Here is a 23,979-nt window from a genome sequence, read left to right as displayed (position 1 = left end):
GGTCTACAAGATGTCACAACCATGCTGGCTTTCCTAAAAGAACTGGATCTACTCCAAGGAGCTCAGCAGTACACATGTCAGAGATAGCAGTCGGGAGAGGCCTTCCTGCTCATTCTGCAGGGCGGGTGCTAGAAGATGGCCATGGAGGAATTGTGGTTGGTCTCTTTCTGATACAAATGTCCTCCCACCTCCCTCCCTCCCCTCAGGTGGTGGTAGGGGAAGCTCTTTGGACTCATCAGAATATGACTGTACAATAATACAAGCTGAAGAAGTATTTGTTGTGCAAATGACCTGTATCTGTTAAAAAGGAGAAAGTACCCCTATTCCCATTCCAAAGAGCAGGAGAGTGTTGTACCTGTGATACACCTTCAGGTAGAGTAAATACTAGAAACCACAAGTTCTATATCTGCAGACCTGGAGGCTATAAATAAAAATAATCACACACATCCAAATGATGAAATTAAATTGTATGTTGGCCAGTGTGGTATAGGGAAGAGGAAAGATTACAGGGCTGATTATCAAGAATGTAGAATCTCCTCCTGAATCTGTCATTTTCTGATTGCACAGGCAGTTGTATATGTGTGTTTGAGGGCTGGGATTTGTTCATCTTTAGGCCTTGGAAGGTTAAAAAATGACAGAGGTGCTTTCTGTTTCTATCTGAGCCTCAATTGCAGGGTTTGATTTATTACTCTGTCTCCATTTAAGAAATTTTTTTGTGTCCAAATATCACCTACAGGCTTTCTAAAAGCTCTGCATTTGTTATTTAAAATTGAAAAAAATATGTATACATCATAAACATACATATCATACACACACCCACACGTGCGTGCACACACACACACACACACACACACACCCCAAACACAGAAAAAAAAAATGCAAAGGAATGAATGCCTCTGTGTTTATTTCTTCCCTGTTACTTTATACAGGCATTTTGTAGTTTTCTGGGTGAATATAGAGAGAAGAATGGAAAAAAGAGCCTAGCAACCTACTCAAACTTAAGCCCAGTTCTTCATCCATCAGTGGGATATTTCTTCTTCCTTCAAGAAAGTCTTTCCTCCAAACTTCTGACTCCTGCTACAGTAATATGACTCTTTCTGTCAAAGGGGGTGAGAACTGTTAATAATAACAATAGTATATAAAAATAGTGGAATGTCTTATTTTAAATCTTTTTCTGATAATCTGTCTACTATCATTTCTTTCTCCACAGTGATGACAGCCTTTCCATTTTCCCTTACATACTAAATATTTACCAGGACTTCATCTTTTGTATTTTTTCCAAGTTACATTTTATTTTCTGCAAAAATACCTTCTCTAAAATTTTCATTATATTACTTTTCCTAATGGATATTCAGAAGATGCTTCGAATTTGAATTTAGATCCTATTAGTAGGCTATTCATTAAGTCCTCTGTTAGATCATTAATAAAGTGATCAATTATTAGAGACTCGAAACCAACGTTTTATATCCTCAAGGCAGACTCTCAGTGTCTTGTCATATGTCTTTTCTTGGTCTGTAGCCTTTCAGCTTGTGTCCTATTGAATATTTTTATTGAACTAACTTGGCAAATCATATTTCTTGAGACAGTTTGCTGACCCTACTATTTGCAGATTTTGTAGGAAATTTTGATGGAGATCTTTCTTAAGATTTATTATGGAAAATTATTTTAAGAAGGAAATGTAGATTCATTTTAGAGTGGCAGACAGGAAGGCAGAAACTATTTTGAATTTATCCTTATTTACATGGGTCCTAAGTCACTGTTTAAAATAGGAATCTTGCAAAACTAGCTCACGAGAATGTGAAGGGTTAATGTTAACAAAGGTGTTTGAGTTCCTGTGAGTGGAGCTATGTAAATGAATTACTTAGTTAAAATTTGCATATTTACACTGTGTATTTTTCTGGTGCTTCTCCTATTTGTATACTTGATACAAAAAGGAATGATACATTTATCTTTTTTCCTACTGTGAACAATATTGATAAATACTGGGTGGATGGATGCATCATTATCTTTAATATTTTAGGAAGCAGAAAATTCCTGGTTTATAATGAATATGATGCAATGGGATGCCTAAACTTTTGTGTGTTTGTTTTCCATCTGACATAGAAATGCATGGTGGATGGTGTTTGCTTACTTTCTCCTCCCTGTTTCCCCCTTCAGTTCTCCCCAGTAGCTGACATCCTATTTCCTCTTTCACTAGAAGTCATACCCACATCCACAAAGGAAAAGCCTAATTTTATGTGGCAGTATGGTTTACAAGGACTTCTACTCAGAAAGCTGTGATTGAGTCAACTACTAATTACCCATATAACCAGGTCAACTACTAATTACCCATATAACCAGGTCATTAGGTTGAATTTATTCTATTTTGGTTTGGTTTGGTTTTTCAGGCCAGAAGTACATAACTTTTCATGCATGTTTGCATGTAAAATTTTTAATGGAGGATGTACTGTGTGCAAGGCACTGTATTAAAGCTCCATCCTGATGGAGCTTATTGTCAAGTCGAAGACGTAGAGAATTCACTAGGCCGTTTTTCTAAGATAAGGGAAGAATAAGGTACTGTGAGAGCACATCAATGAAGCAGAGAGTCTGTGGAGTCAGAGCAGGTTTCCCAGAGAAGGTGATCCTGACAAAAGAGAGGTGGTTAGCCAGAGGGGAAGAGAGGATGATGTGAGAGCCTGACCAGTCCAGGGGGTGAAAATCATTTAATAGTGGCTGGAGTGTTTCAAAATCTGATGTCACTTCTATAATTTCTTTGTATAATGCTCATCAAGGTTTTTTTTTAAACACGTATTTATTGAACACCTCTTTTGTGTTCAGTGGGATCTGGCAGTGAGCAAAACAAGGGTCCTTGTTTTGTTTGCTCAAGGAGCTTACCATCTAATGAGGGAGAATGTAAACAGAAGGAAGAAATTATACTCTGAAATAATATATCACGTGGTATTTCAGGAGCTGACAAAACAGACCCAATTCTCTAGAGAAAAGTGTCTGAAATTATTAAAGTCAAGTATCAGCTCTTCTTGTTGTGCCAGAGAGGGACAACTGGAGAAACGGCTGAGCGTGTTTGCCTGGCCCAGGGAAGCCTTAGCACAGTGTATCATTCTGGGAAGGACGAGGGTGTGGGGAAGGGTGGAGGAGCCAGCCGGTGGGGTCTGGCTTGCTGTCCTGAGGGTTGTCTGCCTCCATTTTTTATGCAGTTCCCGCTAGAAAAGGTAAAATGCCTCCCCTACTTCCTTGTTAGTTGTTTGAAATTATTATTCTTAGAATCCTCTGTGAGGTTTTTTTTTTTCTAACTTTGGTGGTTGGTCTTGAAAGCAGTTTAGTGGATCTCAACCAGTTTTGTTTGTTTTTGTTTTCATGAAATGAAATAGAAGGAAAAAAATAGCGAAGTGCACCAAGTTGGAATATAAATTGTTTAATGAAACGTGTATGTGTGTGTGTCCATAGTAGGTTGGGATATAAACTATTTTTAATACATTAGATAAACTGGGTCAAACCTTTTTCTCCTCTTTGGTGAAACTTGCAAGACTACAAGTAAGAATTTGGCCTGCAGAGTTACCCATTTTGCTGGTGAAAGATAGTCTTGTAGACCACAGGGTCAGTGTGCGGAACTGAAATGCTGGGTGTCTGGACCCTCATTCTGACTCTGCCCCTACAGAGCCATATGCTTTGGACAAATTGTAGGCTTTCTGTGAACCTGAGTTTTCAGTCTAAAAAGAGAGGTGGCCTAGGTGAGCTCCTGTGCTCTCTTTTCAGCCAGGATTCTGGGCTTGGTGCTCTTTCTAAAACAGTGAGGTGTAAAAAGTGAATTGTCTTAAGGTTGTTTGAGCATTTGCACAGACCTGTTATCCATTCAGAGAGGCGGTCCTAGGAGGAGAAACAAACGAGTGAAGCAAAAAATAATGTACGGCTCACTCCCACATGATCCTGGTTCCCTCCCTCTAAAAAGTAGATGGTCCACTGCATGCGGATAGATCTTATGAAGGAAATAATGAGCGTAAAAACGCTTGGCCTGGTACCTGCGTAATAGAGCCTCAAAAAATGCTGAGTTGGGAAAATGTTGCTTGAGGTCTCAACTCCAACAACTAGGCAGTTACATGGGCTACTCGTCACGAAAGCGAGAAAGGCATGAGTGTGTGGAGAAGCCAATATTGGAGAGGGAGGGGCACCTCTAGACCCATTTTCTGTTTCCAGTTATTGGATCTGCATATATTACATGTTCCCTTACTCCTTTGTGAGATGCCGGGGTGACAGAAGGTATCTTCCAGGTACCTTATTATCACTGTGTGCAGTAGGGGGACATCAAGTACAGAAGAATTCTCCAGTCTCATCCCCTCTGGTATTGGAAGACTATCCAAAAAGAGTCTCCAACCATACAATAAAATAACAGAACCCATTTATCCCAGTCACGTTTCGGTATGTAGGGTCGGTTTTCTTGTAGGAGCTCAACTCTGTTCTGAGATCATAGTAATTAAACTGAGCTAAGTGTAGCAAAAGAGTACATGTTACAAACTCAGTTAAAATTCTCCAGTGAAGAGCTCTCTGCTTGTAGCGGTTACCCTGCGTCCAGTGCTGCGAACAACCCCGTTTGGGGCATTGTTAGGCAGTGCTGTTGACACAGGAATACATTTCATATGATTATCATAAAATTGTGGCCTGGAAATTGAGCAGCCATGGCGCTGCATCTCAGACTCATGTTTATAATAAGCTGTAATAAAGTAAACATTTTAAATGGATTTAAGAACAGGCATTACTTGCGATCACAAATGTAAGTTCAGTTGAAGTGCTTTTGAAGCCCAATATAACAAAGCAAACAGATTTCCTGGCGTTATTAACATAATTGTTCTCTGTTGGATTTCGATTTCTAAAGAGTTATTTAAGCCAAAAAAAAAAACCCAGCAAAAAGAAATGTAAGAATGAGCTACTTTTCCTTTTATTATGTCAGATTAAAAAAAAGAAAATCCCAGATGTTCACTCTGCCACTTCCCCTAACTTACCAAATCATTGCCAACCTCTTTAACTGGGAGTTGATATTTCATGATTAATTAGGGGTTAAATTCAGCTGTTTGCTGTGCCATCAGCAGGCTCTGGAGTGGGGCTACCCAGCATTCATCTGCTGGTGAAACTCCAGGCTGTACTGTGTGATGGTTAAAACAGGGACTTAGCCCCCACCCTTTCCTAAGGACAGACAATGACTAGAATGTCCACTGAACACGGTAGTGGGGGGGACATGACTGTATGTAAATTTGGCACCAATTAGATGGGTAGGATTCAGTTGTTCCTGGAATGTTTCAAAAGCAAAAATGGAAACGAGAGTGGTAACATCTGAAGTGTGGTAGCAAGTTAAAGCGGTGACGATTTGGAGCCCTCGGGCACAGAACAGTACCAGGAGGTGATCGCCCTGTCTTCTGTGGCAGCCAGCAGCTGGCTGTGAGTGTTTGCACCTTGTTACTTTCCAACACTCCAATTCTGAATAAACCCCCCAAAGAAACATCCTTCCTGTATTGTCATTTGGTCAGAGCAGACCCTCAAGCAGTGAGCCAGATGCACAACATCCACCACCGCGGAAGCCATGGGAGCTCAGGGTGGCAGGTGTCCTGGCCTAAAAGTTGGCATAGGTTGGCACTGGTGGGAGGAGCATCGTCGGAGACTCACTCAGTGCTTTCTGTAGTCGTGGGGCTGAGCTGACTTAGACAAAATTCGAGGGAGGCGCACTAGGATGAGAATATCCTGTAACATGCGATTTAAAAGCGTTCCTGCCAAGCATGCCACTTACCTGATATGTTATTTTTATTAAGCATCAGGATTGTGCTAGGTACTTTTTAGAGGAAAGGTGAAAAGCCACCCACCTTATTTTAATCTTCAGACTTAATTCCATGTAGTTTAGCACTACAGTCCAGAGAATAATTTCCTTCCTCATAGGCGACCACGGCTACCTTATTCAGAATATACTCTCTGGAGGCTTGATAAGAGCAGTTGAGTGGTAAGATATGTGTGGGAGGGGGGGAGTAAGGGGAGGATTGCCCATGTACTTTTTGCTCTTTATTCCCACTAGGACACATTGCCATATATCCTCACCAGGACTGGGCTAGAACGAAAACCTAACAGAGTGTGGGCGTGGGGGAGGGAGGGAGCTAAGTGAGAGATTTAATCTGGTTCCAAATGTGAGTTCTCATCTCTCAAAAATTGGGCAATCACATACTTCTAAATGTAGATATCTTTACATAATAGTATTTTTGTGCATTTTACATACATGAATAATTCTTTGCAAAGATCCCCCCCCCCCGCCCCCAAGTTTGAAAATAAAAGCAGACAAACCGGTTGCCCGGACAGAAAAGACTGTTTTAAATCAGTGGAGCCTACTAAAAATTTAAATAGCTCTAATCATCACTGAAATCATCCTCTGTTGTGTATTACTCAGCTGAAAGCACTTTAATTTCACAGACGTGACTTAGGACACTGAGAACTTCCTTTGTCTACTCCCGCATCTTTTCCCTCCCCACTATAGAGATTTCCTCCTAACTTCTTTCCAGGCCTCTTTTCTCCACGCCAGTATTAGCCAACCCATGGCACTGGAGGCTGGTGAGTTTTTTGTCTGTTTGCTCATTTTTGTTTGTTTTGTTTGTTTGTCTCTTATGCAGCCCGTGTTTCTTACCGTTTCTGTTTTAGAAGATTATATCACATTAAACTTAACATGACCTAAAGGAATCCGCACATCGCCTGTAGTTTATGGTGACTGCAAAGGATACTCCATTAGCATTTAGTTATTTAGTAATTTCTTGATTAGGAGTGAACAACAATAAAAGTTTCCTTTTCCTCTAGCATTAAGGATAATAAAGTATATAAAGTGCCCTGCACAGTGCTGGCTACAAAGCAGGTATTCAAAAACTGTTCATTCCCTCCCTTTCCCTTCCCCAAGAAGGAAAAAAATCTCAGTCAATAATTTTAAAAGTAAATATCTCTGAAGGAAAATAAATCTCTTAGTTGCTGTACAGAAGAAACTAACACAACATTGGAAAGCAACTATACTCCAATAAAAATTAATTCAAAAAAATAAGTATCTTAGCTAAAAACATTAAGTTAGTTTTGAGTACAAGTTACCAAAGTAATGAATTTGCTATTTCATCTGGTTTTATAATCTCCTCAATGCATGAATGTTCACACCCATAAAGATACACTAATTCATAGAGATAATGCAGGATGCACTTTAGTACTTAGATATTTCAGAATAAAAGTGTTTGATTTGATGACCTCCAAGTTTCCTATCAACTCCAGAATATTGGATTTTATGAAAGATATTTGTAGTGTGTTTGGGGAAAAAAAGATCTTTTTTTTTGAGGAAGGGACTGTGACAGCTGATACAGATAATTTATTGTAACCATTTTAAAACTTTCAACCTCTTCTGAGTGGTTTTTGATATCCCCAATACCTGGAGCTAAGGAGGCAGATATAAATAAATCCATTGTGAATGTCATTCAGAAGGTACATAAAGATACAAAACAGAACTCCAGGGTTCTGAGCAGTGTACTGTCACTCTGTGTTTGTGTAATGCTTTTGTCAATAATTCCAGAATTTCTTTCTCAAAGAAGAAGAAATATAGTTGTTGAGAAAGCATATATAAAAATAGAAGGCAGTGTGCATGGCAAAGTTACAGCTACTGTAGTCCAAGTATCTCAGTGAGAGTCTGCACTGACCCGAGGTGCTGAATTGTGAGAAAGGAATCCTGGAAAGCTTTGTTTGCTCAGATGGGTCCCAGTCACACAGAGCATTATCACTAAACTAAGGAGTTCTGTGTCCCTAAGCTAATGATTCAAAGGTGTTGTGGGTCTGTGCCCATTAATGCTGATAGGGCAAATCAAGTCATTTTAAAGACCAAGTTTACTCTGGAAGATGATCAAAAGGGAAGAGTGTCAACCTTTTTTTTTTTTTCCCTCTAAATAGTAGGCAGAACAGGAAGGAAATCTTTACTTATTATGGTAGCATTTTGGTTTATTGACACATTGATCTAGCTGGAGGACAGTTCTCTTGAGGTCTCTACTCTATAAGATTAGACGGGTTTTAAATGGGTCAGTGGAAAGAGATAAAGTTATATGTAACCAGCGTGTATTGCTAAAGGAATAAACAAATGAACATTATTGGACCCAAATTGTTAGCAAGTCCTTGGAGAGTAAATGAAGGACTCGTTGAAGTAAATTTGAACTATGCATTGACATTTTAGTGACCTGCCTAGCTCAAACATTAGATCCAGTGTATTGTGAACTTTGTTAAGCATGGATATTTAATGACCGGTAACACGATTTTAAGTTAGGTGTTTGTTACTGCCAATAGACAGACCATTTATCAAACTCAATCTGACAGATATACTTTATGAATTACTTGCTTTGGCTGTGAGACAGACATCTTAAAAAACAAGCAACATCAGTCAAGTCTGTCATGGTACTTATAACTATTTAGAAAGAAAAAAGTATTAGGCATGCATATTGCATTTTAGCCTCCTCCCCACATTAATGGTACAGGCAGACCTTGTAGATATTTCGGGTTTGGTTCCAGACCACTGAAATAAAGCAAATATCGCAATAAAGCAAGTCACCTGAATTTTTTGGTTTCTCAGTGTATATAAAAGTAATGTTTACACCAAACTGTAGTCTATTAAGTGTGCAATAACAGCATTATGTCTAAAAAAATCTACATACCTTAATTTAAAAATACTCTATTGCTAAAAAATGCTAACCATCATCAGACAGAGCAGGGTTGCTACAAACCTTCAATTTGTAAAAAACAACAACAACAACAAAAAACACAAAATCTGTGAAGTGAAATCGAAGTGCAGTAAAACGAGGTATGCCTATAGATTGTAAAGCTTTCCTTGGTTGTGTATCGTTTTTATTATCCCACGCGTGCACTGAACCCGTGATCTACTTATAAATTCTCATCATGCTTGGTACTAAACAGTGCGATACATTTTGCCATAGAGTTTGGCAGTCTGTTTAGTGAGCTGTTAACCATTACCTCACCTTACCTGGCAGAGCTGCCTGTTCTGCCCACACAACCTTTTTCTTTTGCTTGTCATTGCCCATGGAAAGGTCTTCAATCCAATAATGGCTTCTCATTTGGTCGAGAAATCAGACAAAAGCTTTGCAGCTGTGAAGTGCAGCCCATTTTAAAATTAACCTATTGTAAATCCTTAATGATTGAGAAATTCTGCAATTTGCCATGATGTGTGGTTCATGCGCACGCAACCAGAATAGCAAACAGCAGAGATGGTGCAGGTCAACATGGTGGGCGTTTGAAAAGTAAAGGAAAAGAAACTTGATAAGACATCATGCTTGGTTCAAACCAGCATGTTATGTTCTCCCGCCCTTCGTCTGTCACACATCACTTCGCCTCCCACCCACAGGCTCTCCCAAGTGGAATATAATCCTTGGAAATACTTACTTAAATTACAGTTTATTACACAAGAAGTAAAAGCTTCCACAAGTGTAGTTTACCTTTGCCTCCTGTAATACTTTTTCAACCTAGAGCCTAAATTCTTAGGGAAAAGGAGGGCACAGGTTTTTGACTCACAAAGACCTAGAATTTGAATTTTGATACCAAAACAAATTAGCTCTGTATCCTTATGCATGTTACTTAAATTCTCTGGGCTTGAGTGTCCACATCTGGAAATCTCACTGGATTCATATACAGATTAAATCAGATTATAAAACCTAATAGGGATGCAGTATATTTCTCAGCCTCTTACTGGCTGTGAGACTCTTAATCAAATTCCTTAACTCCTCAGTGCCTTGGCTTCTCTATCTGTAAAAACGGGGATACTTCCTAGAGCTGTTGCGAGGATTAAATAAATGAATCCACATAAAGTACTTAGAACAGTGCTCAGCATCTAGTAAGTATTCAATAATTATTAACCATTCTGGCTGACAGATATTAAACAGATAATCAACAAAAAAATTATATTTACAAATAATGGTAAACAAGGTAGAGGAAAAGTTGTACAACGTATACGAGCTAGAAAAATAAGCAGGGGCTATGTCATTTAGTGCTGTGTCATGAGAAGCCACTGATAAGGGGATGACATAATTTGATTTACTTTTTTTTTTAATTGACATTTTTCTTGTTTCTTTTTTGTTTTAATTCATCTTTCAAAATTTACATACAATAAATTCACTCCTTTTGAGGTACAGTTCTGTGAGTTTAGGCAAATGCATACAGGTGTATAGCCACCACTAGAATCAAGCTATAGTACAGTTCCATCACTTCCCCCCAAAATCCCACATGACACCCCGGTATAAGCGATCATTTCTCCCACTCCCAAACTCTGCAACCACTGTTCTGTTTTCTGTTCCTATAATTTTGCCTTTTCCTAGGGTATCCATCATGTACATGGAATCACATAGTCTATGTAGCTTTTAAAATCTAGCTTCTTTAACGTAGCATACTGTATTTGAAATTCATCCATGGTATTCCATTTATCAATAGTTTATCAATAGTTCTTATTGCTGGGTAGTATTCCATTGCAAGGCTGTACCAACATTTGTTTTATCTCTTTACCAGTTGAAGGGCATTTGAGTTATTTCCAATTTGGGGTGATTATGAGCGAAACTACTGCAAACATTTGTATTCAGGTTTTTATGCAAACGTATGTTTTCATTTCTCTTGGGTAAATACTTAGGAGTGGGGTCGCTGGCTCTTTTGGTAAGTGTATGTTTAACTTTGGAAGACAGTTAAGAAACGGCTAAACTGTCTTCCAAAGCGGTTATAGTATTTTGCATTCCCACCAGCAATGTGTAAGAGTTCAGTTGCTTGGCATTGTTGTCAGCATTTGATACTTATTTTAGACACGCTAACAGGTGCATAGTAGTGTCTTACTGTGATTTCAATTTGCATTTTCCTAATGACTAATGATGTGTTGAGCATATTTTCATGTGCTTATTTGCCATTCATATATCTTCTTTGGTGAAGTATCTGTTCAGATTGTCCATTTTTAAATTGTGTTGTTTGTTTTCTTATTATTGAGTTTTAAGAGTTCTTTATGTAGTCTGGATACAAGTCTTTTGTCAGAAATGTTATTTACAAATATTTTATCCTAATCTCTGTCTTGTCTTTTCATTCTTTTAACAGCATCTTTAGATGCAGAGCAGAATTTTATAGCTTTAGGTTTTATGTTTAAGTGTACTTTCTGTTTTGAGTTAATTGTGTGTAAGGTGAAAGATACGGGTTGAGGTCCATCATTTTGCATGTGAATATCCAATTGTTCCAGCACCTTCTGGTGAGAAGACTCTTCTTTCTCCATTGTATTGCCTTTGTTCCTTTGTCAAATGTCAATTGACCTTATAATTGTGGATCTCTTTCTGGGCTGTCTGTTCTGTTCCACTGATGTATGTGTCTCTCTAATCACCAGGTACCATACTGTCTTGATTTCTGTAGCTTTATATACTAAGCCTTGAAATCAGTTAGTGTCAGTTCTCCAACTTTGTTCTTTTTGTTTTGGCTGTTCTAGTGTCTTGGGCGTTCCCTATGAATATTAGAATTAGGTTGTCGATATATATAAAAATCCTTTGGGGATTTTGCTTATGATTACGTTGAATCTGTATAGTTAACATCTTAGCAGTATTGAATCTTCCAGTTTGTGAGCATGATATATCTTTCCATTCATTTAGGTCCTCTTTGATACCTTTCTTTCATTGGTGTTTTGTAGTTGTCAGAATACAGATTCTGCATGTTTTTTTTTTAAGTACCTATTTCATGTTTTTGAATGTTACTATAAATGATACTCCTTAAATTTTAAATTTCCAACTATTCTTTGCTAATATATAGAAATACAATTGGTTTTAGTATATTAACCTTGCAACCTTGTTAAACTTACTAGTTCTAGGAGCATCTTCATAGATTCCATTTATGTAAGTGATCGTGTCTTATGCGAATATAGTCTTTTTTTCTCCCTTTCCAACCGGCGTGTCTTTTATTTGTTTTTCTCTTAAGCAAAGGAATGATTGGATTGGATTTACCTTTGTCAAAGACCAATCTGGCTGCACTGTAAAGAATTGATTGGGGCTTCCCTGGTGGCACAGTGGTTGAGAGTCCGCCTGCCGATGCAGGGGACACGGGTTCGTGCCCTGGTCTGGGAAGATCCCACATGCCGCGGAGCGGCTGGGCCCGTGAGCCACGGCCGCTGAGCCTGTGCGTCCGGAGCCTGTGCTCTGCAGTTGGAGAGGCCACAACAGTGAGAGGCCCACGTACCGCAAAAAAAAAAATTGATTGGATGGGGAAAATGTAGAAGAAGAAACCAGTGTGGAAGCTGTTGCAGGAATCTGACAGACAGTGAGGGCTTGGGCTGTGATGATGGTAGTAAGAAGGTAGACAAATACTCAATGTATTTTGGAGATAGAACTGGTAATGCAGTGAATAGGAGGGAAGATAAAAGGGGAAGGGAGCAGAGGACACTAAAGCTTCTGTCACGAGGAACTGGGTGAACGGAGTTAATCATTTATTGAGATAGAGAAGATGAATGAGGAATATATATGTTAGTGATCTAAGTCAACGAATGAACTTAACTTGATAGAAATTCTCCTCTGTACCCATCATCTAGTTTTTGTACCTCAAGCAAAGTTTTTCACTGCTCTGATTGGTTTCCACTAAGCGCTAGATATAAGCCTACATATGGGTTTAGAGACTAGGATCTGGGGAAGGATGAATGAAAACGCTATAGGGCAGAGATTATCAAACTTTCTTGGTTCATGTTCCCTCATAGACATTTCTAATCCAAAAGAAATACCTAACAATTCCATTTATTAAGTGGATTGATCCAAACTACTTAATAAATGTTTATGTCCTAACAGCTTAGCATGTGTTATGGACTGCATAATTTCTTCTTTCTTTTCTTAGTTTAATCTGTCATTATATTAAATACTATACTCACAGAATTTTTTTAAACTCCACTTTATATCGTCACATCACACATCTTCTCAGTTCCAATATTTAAGGCAGACGGGGGCGTGGAACTCCTCCTACTTGAGCCACTACCCTCTGGCCCCCATAAAACTTGTAGCAGTCTGCTATGCACACTGGCACAGTGGTCATCCTAAAACGGCCTTAGGATGGGAATTGCCTTTGTTTCTCTCCTGAGCTGGATGAACTCCCTTGATTCCACTTCTTCCTCTTTGTTTTCATTGTTGCCCTCATGTTGATGAAATAAAATTTTGGTAATCTCCTAGAAAAGAAAGTATGAAATGCTAAAATTTTAAGAATTTGCATGCATGAAAATGTTCTGCTGTCACTCTTGTTTCATATTTTGTCATGATATAGAATTTAAAGTTGGAATTTTTTAAAAAGAAACTTGAAAATGTAATTCCATTTAAGGACTGCGTAATTTCTTAAACCTCGGAATCAGATTATACACCACCAACCTCATTTACTTTCCTCATTGATTTTGGTGATACTTGGTTTTTATCAATGACAATAACCACTGAATACTCAGCTTTGCAGAGATGTTACCCAAAGGAATCTCATGTTGAAAATGTGAACTCCTGCCAACTAATAGTTTGCATGGTGTCCAACACGTGCCACTGTGTTTCCCGGGAAATTTAAAGTACCCCACAGTGCCTCTCTGTAAGGTTGTCTCATTGCACAGTTTGGGAACTGTGGACTTAGGACCTTATTCCAAGACTTTTTGTTTTCTGTTTAAAGGTTTATCTCTTCCTATTGTTTTTGTATCTCTACATTAAAAACCAATCTCATGTTTATCATCTTTTATGAAACATAGTTTATTTTAGGAATTTTTTATTATTAAAAATTATGAAAGTTAAGCATGTATTATATAGAAAGTTTGGACAATACAGCAAAACACAGAAGAAACTAAGTCATTCCTAACTCCACCATCTACCAATAACCAGTACTAACATGTTGTTGCTTTATCTGCCCAGTTATTTTATATGAAGATGTATTATATTTTGAATAATAACTATAACTAACCCTGATTTTATAAAAAGGTAATAATCTGTAGTTTAGTGGGGATTTCATACCCTGGAATTGTGACTCGTCTGTAATGACCTTTGGGATAAATGAGACCAAGTTCTAGCTGCTTTCTTTTTTTTTTTTTTTTTTTTTTTTTGCGGTACGCGGGCCTCTCACCGTTGTGGCCTCTCCCGTCGCAGAGCACAGGCCCCGGACGTGCTGGCTCAGCAGCCATGGTTCATGGGCCTAGCCACTCCGCGGCATGTGGGGTCTTCCCGGACCGGGGCATGAACCCATGTCCCCTGCATCGGCAGGCAGACTCTCAACCATTGCGCCACCAGGGGAACCCAAGCTGCTTTCTTTTTATTGGCAACTTTCATTAGTTGAACTCAGGATTGGAGGGCTTGAAGACCCCACCATTCATGAGAGAGAGGCTTCCTGCTACTGTTTCTAACCTAGCAAATGTGAAGTGTGTTATTTACACAGTAGTTCTTCATTATAAAGGTGCAAAAAACACAAATGGATTTTAGTGAAGGAACGTTTTTTGAAGTGATTAAGTCTAGCATATTTTTTAAAAGGGTAGCTTGTCAAGGGTTTTATTTTCTCCAGTAGATGGATGCGCTTGCTAAAAATAATATATTAAGGCCCTACTATAAGGTAGTAGTTCTAAAAGATTGTCTAATAATTCAGGTTTAAGCTATTTGTATTGTCCTGACACCACAAGGAAAACTTTTATAATTCCATTTCATTTCTGATTTATTTGTTGTTTTATTTTCTCTGCCTCATTCATAAGTACTAGACTTTGAAGTTGCATACGTGGAAACAAGATTTTTGTTTGAGTTCATCTACTTGAAATACGTTTTAAAAATTCACCTTCTGTCACACTGCAGAGTTAGAGCTTGAGTAGAATTTTAAATTCAGAAAAGAAAAAATGGTCAATGTAGTTTAGTTCCAGAAAGCAGTTCACAAAAGATGGGGTGGAAACTTCCAAGTATATATATATACACATATATTCATATTTAGAGTCTCATTGTTACTCTTTATCTGTCTCACACTCACTCCTCTTTCCCCCTCCCTCTCTTTTTTCTCAATAATTGAAAATTCTGACCAAAACAAGTGGTGTGTGTTAGTACTTTTTTAGCATAGTCTGGACTGTCGAAGAGTAATATTTTTCTTGTAAAATCCTGGTAGAGGACCCCATGGCTGACTCTAGAGCTGAGGCAGAGAAAATACAAGATGAGCCTAGAGTAGTAGCTTGTATTGCCAGGGACTAAATGCTAAAAATGCATAAGTAAGTAAAAGTGGAAGCAAGTTAAAAGGACACAGGAGCCAACCTGAGAGAGTTCCCGGTGGCTGAAACTAGAACAATTTGAGCAAGAAAATAAATGACAATACTACTTTATCATAAGCCAAAGAATAAAATAAATATCCATGAGTTCTTACTGATACAAGTAAGCAAATAAATAAATGAGGGAGAAAGGCAAATCTTCCTTACAGAAGAAATCCAGATAATAAATGTAGAAGGAATGGAGAAAATAGAAAATTCCATTAGAACGCCACAGTAATAATTGCTGCAGGCAAGAGTCATGGATGAATGCTAAAATTAATGAGCGAAACTTTAAGAAGAAAAGGGATGTTTGTCTAGCCTCAAAATCTCTCTCCCAGGAAATGTATTGATCTCTGTGGTGCTTTTAATAAATGTCCACAAATTCTTTGATACCCTTCCTTCCAGCAAGTGGCTTAATTCCCTTATCTTTGAGCAGGGCTAGACATAGTGCCTGGAACTAAGAGTATGGTAGCTTCACAGTAGAGAAACCTGGCAGGTACCATCTTCGCCAAGTGATCAGGGTTTGTTTACACCACCAGGAAGAAATCACGTTGATCTCATCTACCCCCTAGACATTACGCAATGAGAAGGGCGCTTTACCTCTCTGGCGTTCTTTTCCAAAATTCATAACCTCAGTCTAATCATGAGAAGACATCAGGAAATCCCAATTTGAGGAACATTCTATAAAATATCTCACTAGCACTCTTCAGGAGTGTCAAGGAAGGTCTGAGTAACTGTCACAGGTTGGAAGAGACTAAGCAGACATGACAACTAAGGAATGCAGTTTCCTAGATTGGATCCTGGAGCAGATAAAGACACTAGTGGAAAAACTGATGAAGCCTGAATCAAGTCTGTAGTTTAGCTGATTGTATTGTACCAATGTTAACTTCTCGCTCGGAGTTGATAAATGTAACATGATATGCGAAATATGAACATTAGAGAAAGTTGGGTAATGGGAATCCTGGAACTCTCTGTACTATCTTTACAACTTTTCTGTAGAGCTAAAATTGTTTCAAAATTAAAAGTTAAAAACTCCCAGCTTACTGGTGTCTTTCTCAATCCAAGGATATTCGTTATTTTAAAGTGTCTCTAGAGCACCTTAGTTCAGAGAAATCCCCCTCCGCTTCGTACAGTCTCTCTAGAAAAGAAAGATGAGCTCTTGATAACAAAACAGCTCTCACAGAGCAGGGACAATAAATTCTAGGGGCTTGTGCTCCACCATTAGAGACGGAAGCGCATCTCTGCCTGCTCTGAGAGGCATGGTTCAGCCAGCGCTGATGGTTCGCCTTTTGTGACTTGGTAGTGTGTCCAGCATTTAGGTTCCAAAAAGTATTCCTTTAAAAAAGTGCAGAGAGGAGCAACTGTGGTTCTGCCTGCCTCTGTCTTGGGCCCTTCGTTCCAAGTATTACCATTGACCTGCTAATCTAAAATCTTCAGAGGTACTAGATCTGGTTTCATCTGACTGTCTCTTAACATCGGATTATTGGTAGACTCAAATGGTATCCGAGGTGTGGTACTCAGAAAGATGGATACATGAAAAGAATTTTTTCTTCAATATAAAATACACTGTATTTTCTTTTCTTTTTCTTTTCTTCCTTTCCCCCCCCCCCAAACAGTAGAATCTCATTAATCCAATGTAATTATGGGTACAGACGTGAAATCTTGATTTATAGATATTTTATTCTTATTACCTTCAAGCTCTCATTAGCTCACAATAGGATAACAGAGCTGAGTGTAAAAGGCCTAACCAGATCCTATTTCAGTAAATAATAATATGTGATGGCTGAGGATGATTATTGTCCTAGTAACAAATCAGAATTTGGATACTAAAGTTAAACTCCTTCCCTGTATGCTAATCGTTCTCTTCATCTGACCATTAGTGAAAACTGTCTTTAGTTTGTATACATATGGAAGATATTGTTTTATATCTTAAATCTATTTTATTACCTAAATACATTTATTAAAAGTTAAACATATTTTATTACCTACCGAAATTGAGTACCTTGCACTGTGTCTATCTTGGGAATATAACTGGTGTGATCAGTGAAGAACAATGTACTGTTCTTGAACATGGAAGTACGTTTAGGTTAGTGGTAGGTGCATGCATTTTCTGGAAAGCCCTATTTCCCAGATTGTTAATGCGTACCCAGGTAGATACACAGATACTTAATAATACTGCCTAATCGCTGTAGTCAGATGGAGCAACACATAATTTATAACAATTCTGAGACTAGAAACAGAAGAATGGTAAATATGTGATAAAGATGTACTACGACTGGTAGTCAGTAGAAGTGCAGACTGCACATTATTGATAGCAAGCCATTCTTGTAGATGTGTGTGATATAATTTTCTTGACAGGTATTTTCAAAGTGTACCTTTCCATGTCATCTTGGTATCTTTAGTAAACTTATTTGTACACTTAAAAAAAAAAAGCAATGTTTCATTTCCTAATTTTATATTCAATTAAGAATTTTAGTGGTTGTCTGCTATGTGCCAGACACTTTCATTTATTGTTGCTCCAATGTCCCAGTGTATTAGAAACTCCTTTGCCCATTTTAGAAATTAGAAAATGGAGAATCTGAAAGGTTTAGAAACTTATCTGTTAGACCCTACTTATGGTATAACATAAGTGGTTACCTTACCTGAATAAGTTGCCTAACACTTGGATATAGATAATGTATCAGAAATAAAAGGAGGTAGATCCCTAGGAAGGGAGGGAGGGGAGTTGAGACTAGAATAATGAATATTTGAGAATAAATTTAGCAAGTTTGCTAAGTAAGTAGAGCATCACTTTCTTGGGCAGGTCTGATTCCAATACACTGAATGTATTGGTCCTGTCAGATTTGTTGAAAATGCAAATAGTCCAATCAAGTGTAATACTCATTAAGGGAAAAGGACTACAATTTGAAAGTTTTTATGGAGATATGCACTGCCTAATCTGTGAATTGAAAGCATCTTTTAAAAATTTGCTTCCCTTCATATTCCTAGGTGGTAGTGAATATGTGGGTAGAAAAAGGAGAGCATTTCAAATAATCCTAATGAAGTTAACTGATTGCAATCTTCCGTATTGTGAGGAAAAGTTGTTAGCTGTGAAAGACGAGGACAGAATTAAAATATTACCATGACTGGCATTTGATTTGAAACTGCGAAGATAAGCTTAGGTTCCTATTTATGAAAACCATCCTCACAGCCCAATGAAATATCTTTTCAAAGGTTCTATAGTTGCCATGGATACTTGTTAGCGTTGATAGACTAAGTTGTAATCCATATTCAATCATCTGAGGTGAAGTAACCAAAAAACCTACCAGCTAATATCAAAGGTAGCTTCATCTCTAAATTCATACCGGTTTGGAGATGAAAAGGGTAAGTAGCCTAAAGATTAGATTTTTAGTTAATTATCACTGCTTGAAAAGCAAAATAGTTAGGATGCACATTGCCTGAATCAGATCCTAATGTTTACTCTTTATGCGTAACTTTTTATCTTAACCAGTAAAGGGGATTTCTTAGATTCCGACATAGGAATTTAGGTGGTGTGGTCTTTCTAAAAGTTGTTGAAACCTTCACAGATACTCAGTTTCTGAAAGCCAGAGGGACACAGACAATATCGAAGGCATTGGTCCCTATGGTAACGTATTTGCATTTGGCCCAGAAGTGGCTGGTTTCTCCTTAGCTTCTTTTAATTGCTATATATTGACAACCGTTTTCACGACTATTTATAAGGTGTCAGATTGATGAGCAAGTGTACAAGGGAGTGCGCACCACATCCTTGGGCTTGATTAGATGCTTCGGATGACAAAAGAGCTCTGTGTGAAGAGGCACCGAGGTGTTTTTGGCATTTCCCTAATGCGTCTGTCAAGTAGTGCAGGCAAGAAGCCTGTCAGATGATTTAAATATTTTCCTCAATTCTCTTTTAAAACAGGTGACAAAAGAGCTAAAACAGTATGACAACAAAATTATAGAATGCAAATTCGAGAACAACAGCTGGGTCTTTATGAGACAGAGAACAGACAAAAGTTTCCCTAATGCCTACAACACTGCCATGGGTGAGTGTGACACCCTCCCAGTGGAGGTTACATGAACCACCCCCCCCAAAAAAACAAAAAAACCCACAACAACACACAAAAGCTAAAGTGTTAGAACCAAACTGTGCTGCCTTTTGTGGTTCAGCTTTGGGGGCTGAAGGCCGCGTGGACCGCGGCGGGCTCGTGGCAGGCCTGTGCCCCGCGTGGCTCCTGTCCTCCCTCACCTGTGGGCTGCTGCGGGCACCCAGGAGAGGGGTTAAAGGGCAGGAAATCGGGCTGCGGACAGGATGAATTTGTTGAATGACAGCCACAACAAAAGCCATGGTAATTGCAGATCCATTCAAAACGCTGAAGCCATCGTCTCCCAGATGGCAAAAGATGGCATGAGCAGGGGAAATGTAATTTCCAGCTCCTAAGATAGTTTTACAAACAATGAAGAACAAAGTCAATGAAAACCTTAAAAAACATAAAATAAAAAAAAAAGAAACGTAAAACCTGCTATGCTGTCCTTCGGGGTGTGCTCTGGGTACAATGTGAGTGCTTTGGGAATTCAGAGTAGTGAGGGTCTTTCATGGGAAACAGCACGTATTAATTAGGTCTCTAAGGTAAACTACTACTGGCAGCAATTCTGGGTTGCTGTTTTTAGTGGAACTGAAAGAAAAAGGCAGATAAGAACCAAGAATAAAGGTTAGTAGGATTATGCACTTTGAGTGCTCAGTCAGTGATGATGATGATCGTATGGTAAGCTTGTGAGATAATATAGAAATTGCACTTTGAGTTTTGTGGCTTAAAAGTTACTGTTGTACATTCGAAGGTTCTTGTTGGAGCTAACGTCTGTGTTCAGACAGGATGCGTTAATTTGGAAAAGAGGAGTAATTAAGCCCGTGTTGTTTTCCTAAAACCAAGTGGGTAAATACAATTTTGATCACATAGGGAAAGGTGCTTTCTTTAATAGTCATTTTGTTGTAATACCTTATTTCAAGCAAGTTACTAAAATAAAGAATAATACGCTCTGCCAGCTACACTGCAGCCTCCCCGTTCAGCGGGCACGGTGGCTGGTGCCGTGTTTATATGCCTCAGTGTGCGCTTCTCTCTGAGGGAGAGAAAGGCTGGAGGACTAGAGCGCGCACTTCCTTTAGAAGCTGTGCTTGAATGTGGACCATAGTGTGACGCACTGGGCGAGATCAATATCCTATACAAACTGTTTGGAGGGATCAAAAACTGTAGTGAAGACAGGCTTAAACCCAAATACTTAAAGTTTGGGTCTAGAATTAATAGTAAAGAGCAGCCACCAGAAATGCACTCATTTCGGGGGCGGGGGAGGGAGGAGCACAGTTGAAGCCACAGCAAGTCGCCCACTTTGGGAAGATGGAAAGTTTGTTGGGACGGAAACGTCTCCCCGTGTCCTCATCTCCCTGGGGCGAGCCAGCCGCCTCCATGAACCCTCACACGAGACTCACGTCTCCCTTTGTCCACAGCCGTGTGCAACAGCATCTCAAACCCTGTCACCAAGGAGATGCTGTTTGAGTTCATCAACAGATGTGCGGCAGCTTCTCAAGGACAGAAGCGAAAGCATCATCACCTGGACCCGGACACGGAGTTCATGCCTCCACCACCTCCCAAAAGACGTTTGACTTAAAGACCTGCCTCTGACTTCAGGATTGAGAGGAAAGATGAGTGAGGAAAAGTGCTGTTGCCCCATTTTCTTTGCGACCAGAGAAATTCAAAACAGAGTGTGGCTTGATGTTGATACACATTTGACTTTAAAAAAAAGAAGAAGAAAGTATTGTAGCCAGCCTGTAAATATTTGATGCATTTGTTTCCTCAGTGCTACAGTACATCATGGACTTAAACATTTTGTTTATATCTGGTAAACTCAGCCTTACCTTGTGGAATCTGAAGACTGCAATATCCAAAGGTTTAAGTGAGATCGAAATCAGTGAAAAAGAGGCCTTGTTTATATACGGATAACTTCCACTTTAATTTATAAAGTTAGCAATCTAGAACTGTGAGCGCCTAGAACACTGTATTTTTTAGAAGTTGTATTTCAACTATGATAGATTTTCCTTTTAAAACATTTAGACAATGGCATTAAATATTCTTGCTATTATTTATCATGGATTTCCTACATTTCTGAAATTCTTGTATTCAAAACCAAATGACAAAGTTGTTAAATATTGTGCTATATTAAAGAACTTGGTCTGGCTTATATCATTTTAAGAAGTTGTTTTGGAAATGGAAAAGTAAAAAAGTAAAGCTCCAATTTTGTTAATTTCATCCTTTCTAAAGGAGGTATATTGAATCTTTTCATCGTCTCTTTCTGTTGTTTGAACTGCAGTATCAGCTATCCAATGTATCCACTCTGGCAGTGGTCCCGAGTTACTTCATAGAACTTAGAGACACACCACCCGGTCCTGTGTGTGTTGTTCTCCTGGGAGACTTTTGTTCTCTTTCTTTTTTTTGGTTTTAACGCCAGGGCTACTTCTGCTGTACCTCAGTGGTAGCACATTGTAAATTACGTTAAAACACACAACTCACTGTGATGATGGGAGTGATATCAGATACAGACAGTGTTGTATTTGTTCCCTTGCACCAAACAGCAAAGGAAATGCCAGCTGACTCCTTTAATTAGAAGGTAATGTCAGTGGAAGAGAATGCTGTCACTAGAAAATGCTCTCCCACTGCTTGATAAATGCAGAGGCAAAGACTAGACATCTGTAGGAACTAAACATCAAGGAAGCCAAGACATTTATTTTCAAAGCCAGAATTCTCTCATCTTCTATTCTGGGAATGCTATTTCAGTTGTACATCTGAATTTAAAAAAACAAAAAACAAAAAACACATTTACTGATAGATAATGGATTTAAAGAGTGGCTAATTGGTCACATGCCATTGTTGGGAAACTGTGTTCTGATTGGTTTGTGAAGGAACTCTTGAAAATTAGCCTACTAGAAGCTAATGTATTTATTTTTAGAGGTACAGCTTTTAAGTATGTGTATTTAAACAAATTTTCATGATCTGAATTTTATATATGTATATGCATATATATGTGAGTATATGCAGCAGTGTATATTCTTCTGCTAATACAGTGAGAAACCCAAACAGGTCACGTAGTAGATTGAGTATCTGATAGGATTTCTATATCAAATAGCACAGATGAACCAAACACGTATTTATATTCACCCGAGTTTTAATGTTTTTAAACAAAGTTTCTTCCTGCAGTGCTTTTCTATATGAAATACTAGAGTCATGCTTGGGCTTCTTCCTTTATTGTTCCCAAGTTACGTAATGTATAGTGAATTTATTCAAAATGCCATTTTAGTGTTTCTTTCCTAGAGTACTTTTGTGCGTTTGAGCACAACAGGGATTAAAACATCTGACTGCCGCACTAACTGTTGAAAAATGGAAATTGGTCAAGGTTTCATGGTATCTTGTACAAAGCAGATCTAAAAAAAAATGCCTATGCAACTCCAAATAGTCCGACGCCTGCTCCACCAGGATTGGTGGCTCTTTTCACAAGGTGCATTGCTTTCTTCCAAACCCGTGTAAACGCAGAAGGCCCTTGCAGATGTAAGAGCAAGCTTTTGTCAGCAGTCTTTAATGGAGTTAAAATGTTTATGGTAATTGTAACCTTTTAAATGAGTTACATGAAAAGAGCATCTCATTTTTAATACACCCAGATATTTTCTCCTTGCCTTTGTGCATTTTCCAGGACTTAATTTTCTTAATTTATCTTTTCCTTTCAATGGTAGTGAAGTATAATAAGTAGATCCCATTTAGCCCCTGAACACATTACCATCTGCAGTGTCATAAAAAGTCATCTGGGAAGTCGGGGTGGGGGGTGGTGGTGGAAGTCTGGAGTCAGGATTTGGGACGTCATGAAGGAAACACTTTCTTTCTCAGCCCACTTCATAATAACTGTTTTCTGACACTGAAGTTTTGTAGATGAGAATAAGAAAACTTTACTTTCCTGAGCTACGACATATAACTTTGCTTTGTGTTTGGAAAAGATGTGGAAGACTCGGCTGCCTGGCTGGTTACATTTGCTTTCCATGAAATGCTCAGAAAATGTCAGGACATTCCTTCTCTAATAATTGTGTGTCAGTGCAGTATTGTAATAAAACTACTGATTTAAAATAATAGAAAGTGTATCTACTTTGTTTTCCTGGTGATGCCTTTGTGTCCCTTTATATAACCAACGCACTCGTGTCCCTTTTATTGCTGGCATCAGATCCTGCTGCTGTCCACCATACCCATCAAAATCCACCTGGTTTTGTTGCATTCTAGAGATTAGCATGAAGACTTGGAAAATCTTCTGTTTTCCTTCCTGAGAAACCGAGAAACTTGGAAGTTAAGAATCAAATACTTCCAGATGGAGAAAACTAATGTGGTAGAGAAAACCCCGGGGCTCAACCCAAAGACCAAGTCTAGGCTCTGCCTCTCGTTGCTTCTCTGTCCTCTCTAGAACTTGTTTCTCCCCGCCCCCATCTATAAGATGCCAAGATTGGATCAGATGATCAAAAAGAAGCTTTTCAGATCTGACATGATTCTTGTGTAAAAACCAGTGCTTTTTAAACATCCTGTATTCACAGTAATAGCAATATGACCATTATGGAATAGTCTCCAAGCCCAAAGATGCCCTAAAGACAACCACTCTGTGCAGGGAGGTACCATCATCTCAGC

At 38.7% G+C, this 23,979-nt stretch overlaps 1 protein-coding gene across 1 annotated transcript in view; it reads left to right on the top strand.

The window, feature by feature from the left end:
• Positions 1-22,764, top strand: part of RNGTT (RNA guanylyltransferase and 5'-phosphatase) — a 221,505-nt gene extending 198,741 nt beyond the window's left edge. Inside the window, exons 15-16 of the mRNA XM_029223623.1 lie at positions 19,194-19,317; positions 20,775-22,764. Of these exons, the coding sequence (XP_029079456.1) occupies positions 19,194-19,317; positions 20,775-20,935 (285 nt within the window). The 3' untranslated portion in view covers positions 20,936-22,764. The remainder of the gene's footprint in view (positions 1-19,193; positions 19,318-20,774) is intronic.
• The last annotated feature ends 1,215 nt before the right edge of the window (positions 22,765-23,979 follow it).

Source organism: Monodon monoceros, unplaced genomic scaffold, assembly GCF_005190385.1.
Source record: "Monodon monoceros isolate NGI ecotype Baffin Bay Population unplaced genomic scaffold, NGI_Narwhal_1 Super_Scaffold_15, whole genome shotgun sequence".
In the NCBI taxonomy this organism is placed as follows: domain Eukaryota; kingdom Metazoa; phylum Chordata; class Mammalia; order Artiodactyla; family Monodontidae; genus Monodon; species Monodon monoceros.
The sequence above is the reverse complement of the archived record's forward strand: the minus strand, read 5'-3'. Positions and strand labels throughout refer to the sequence as shown.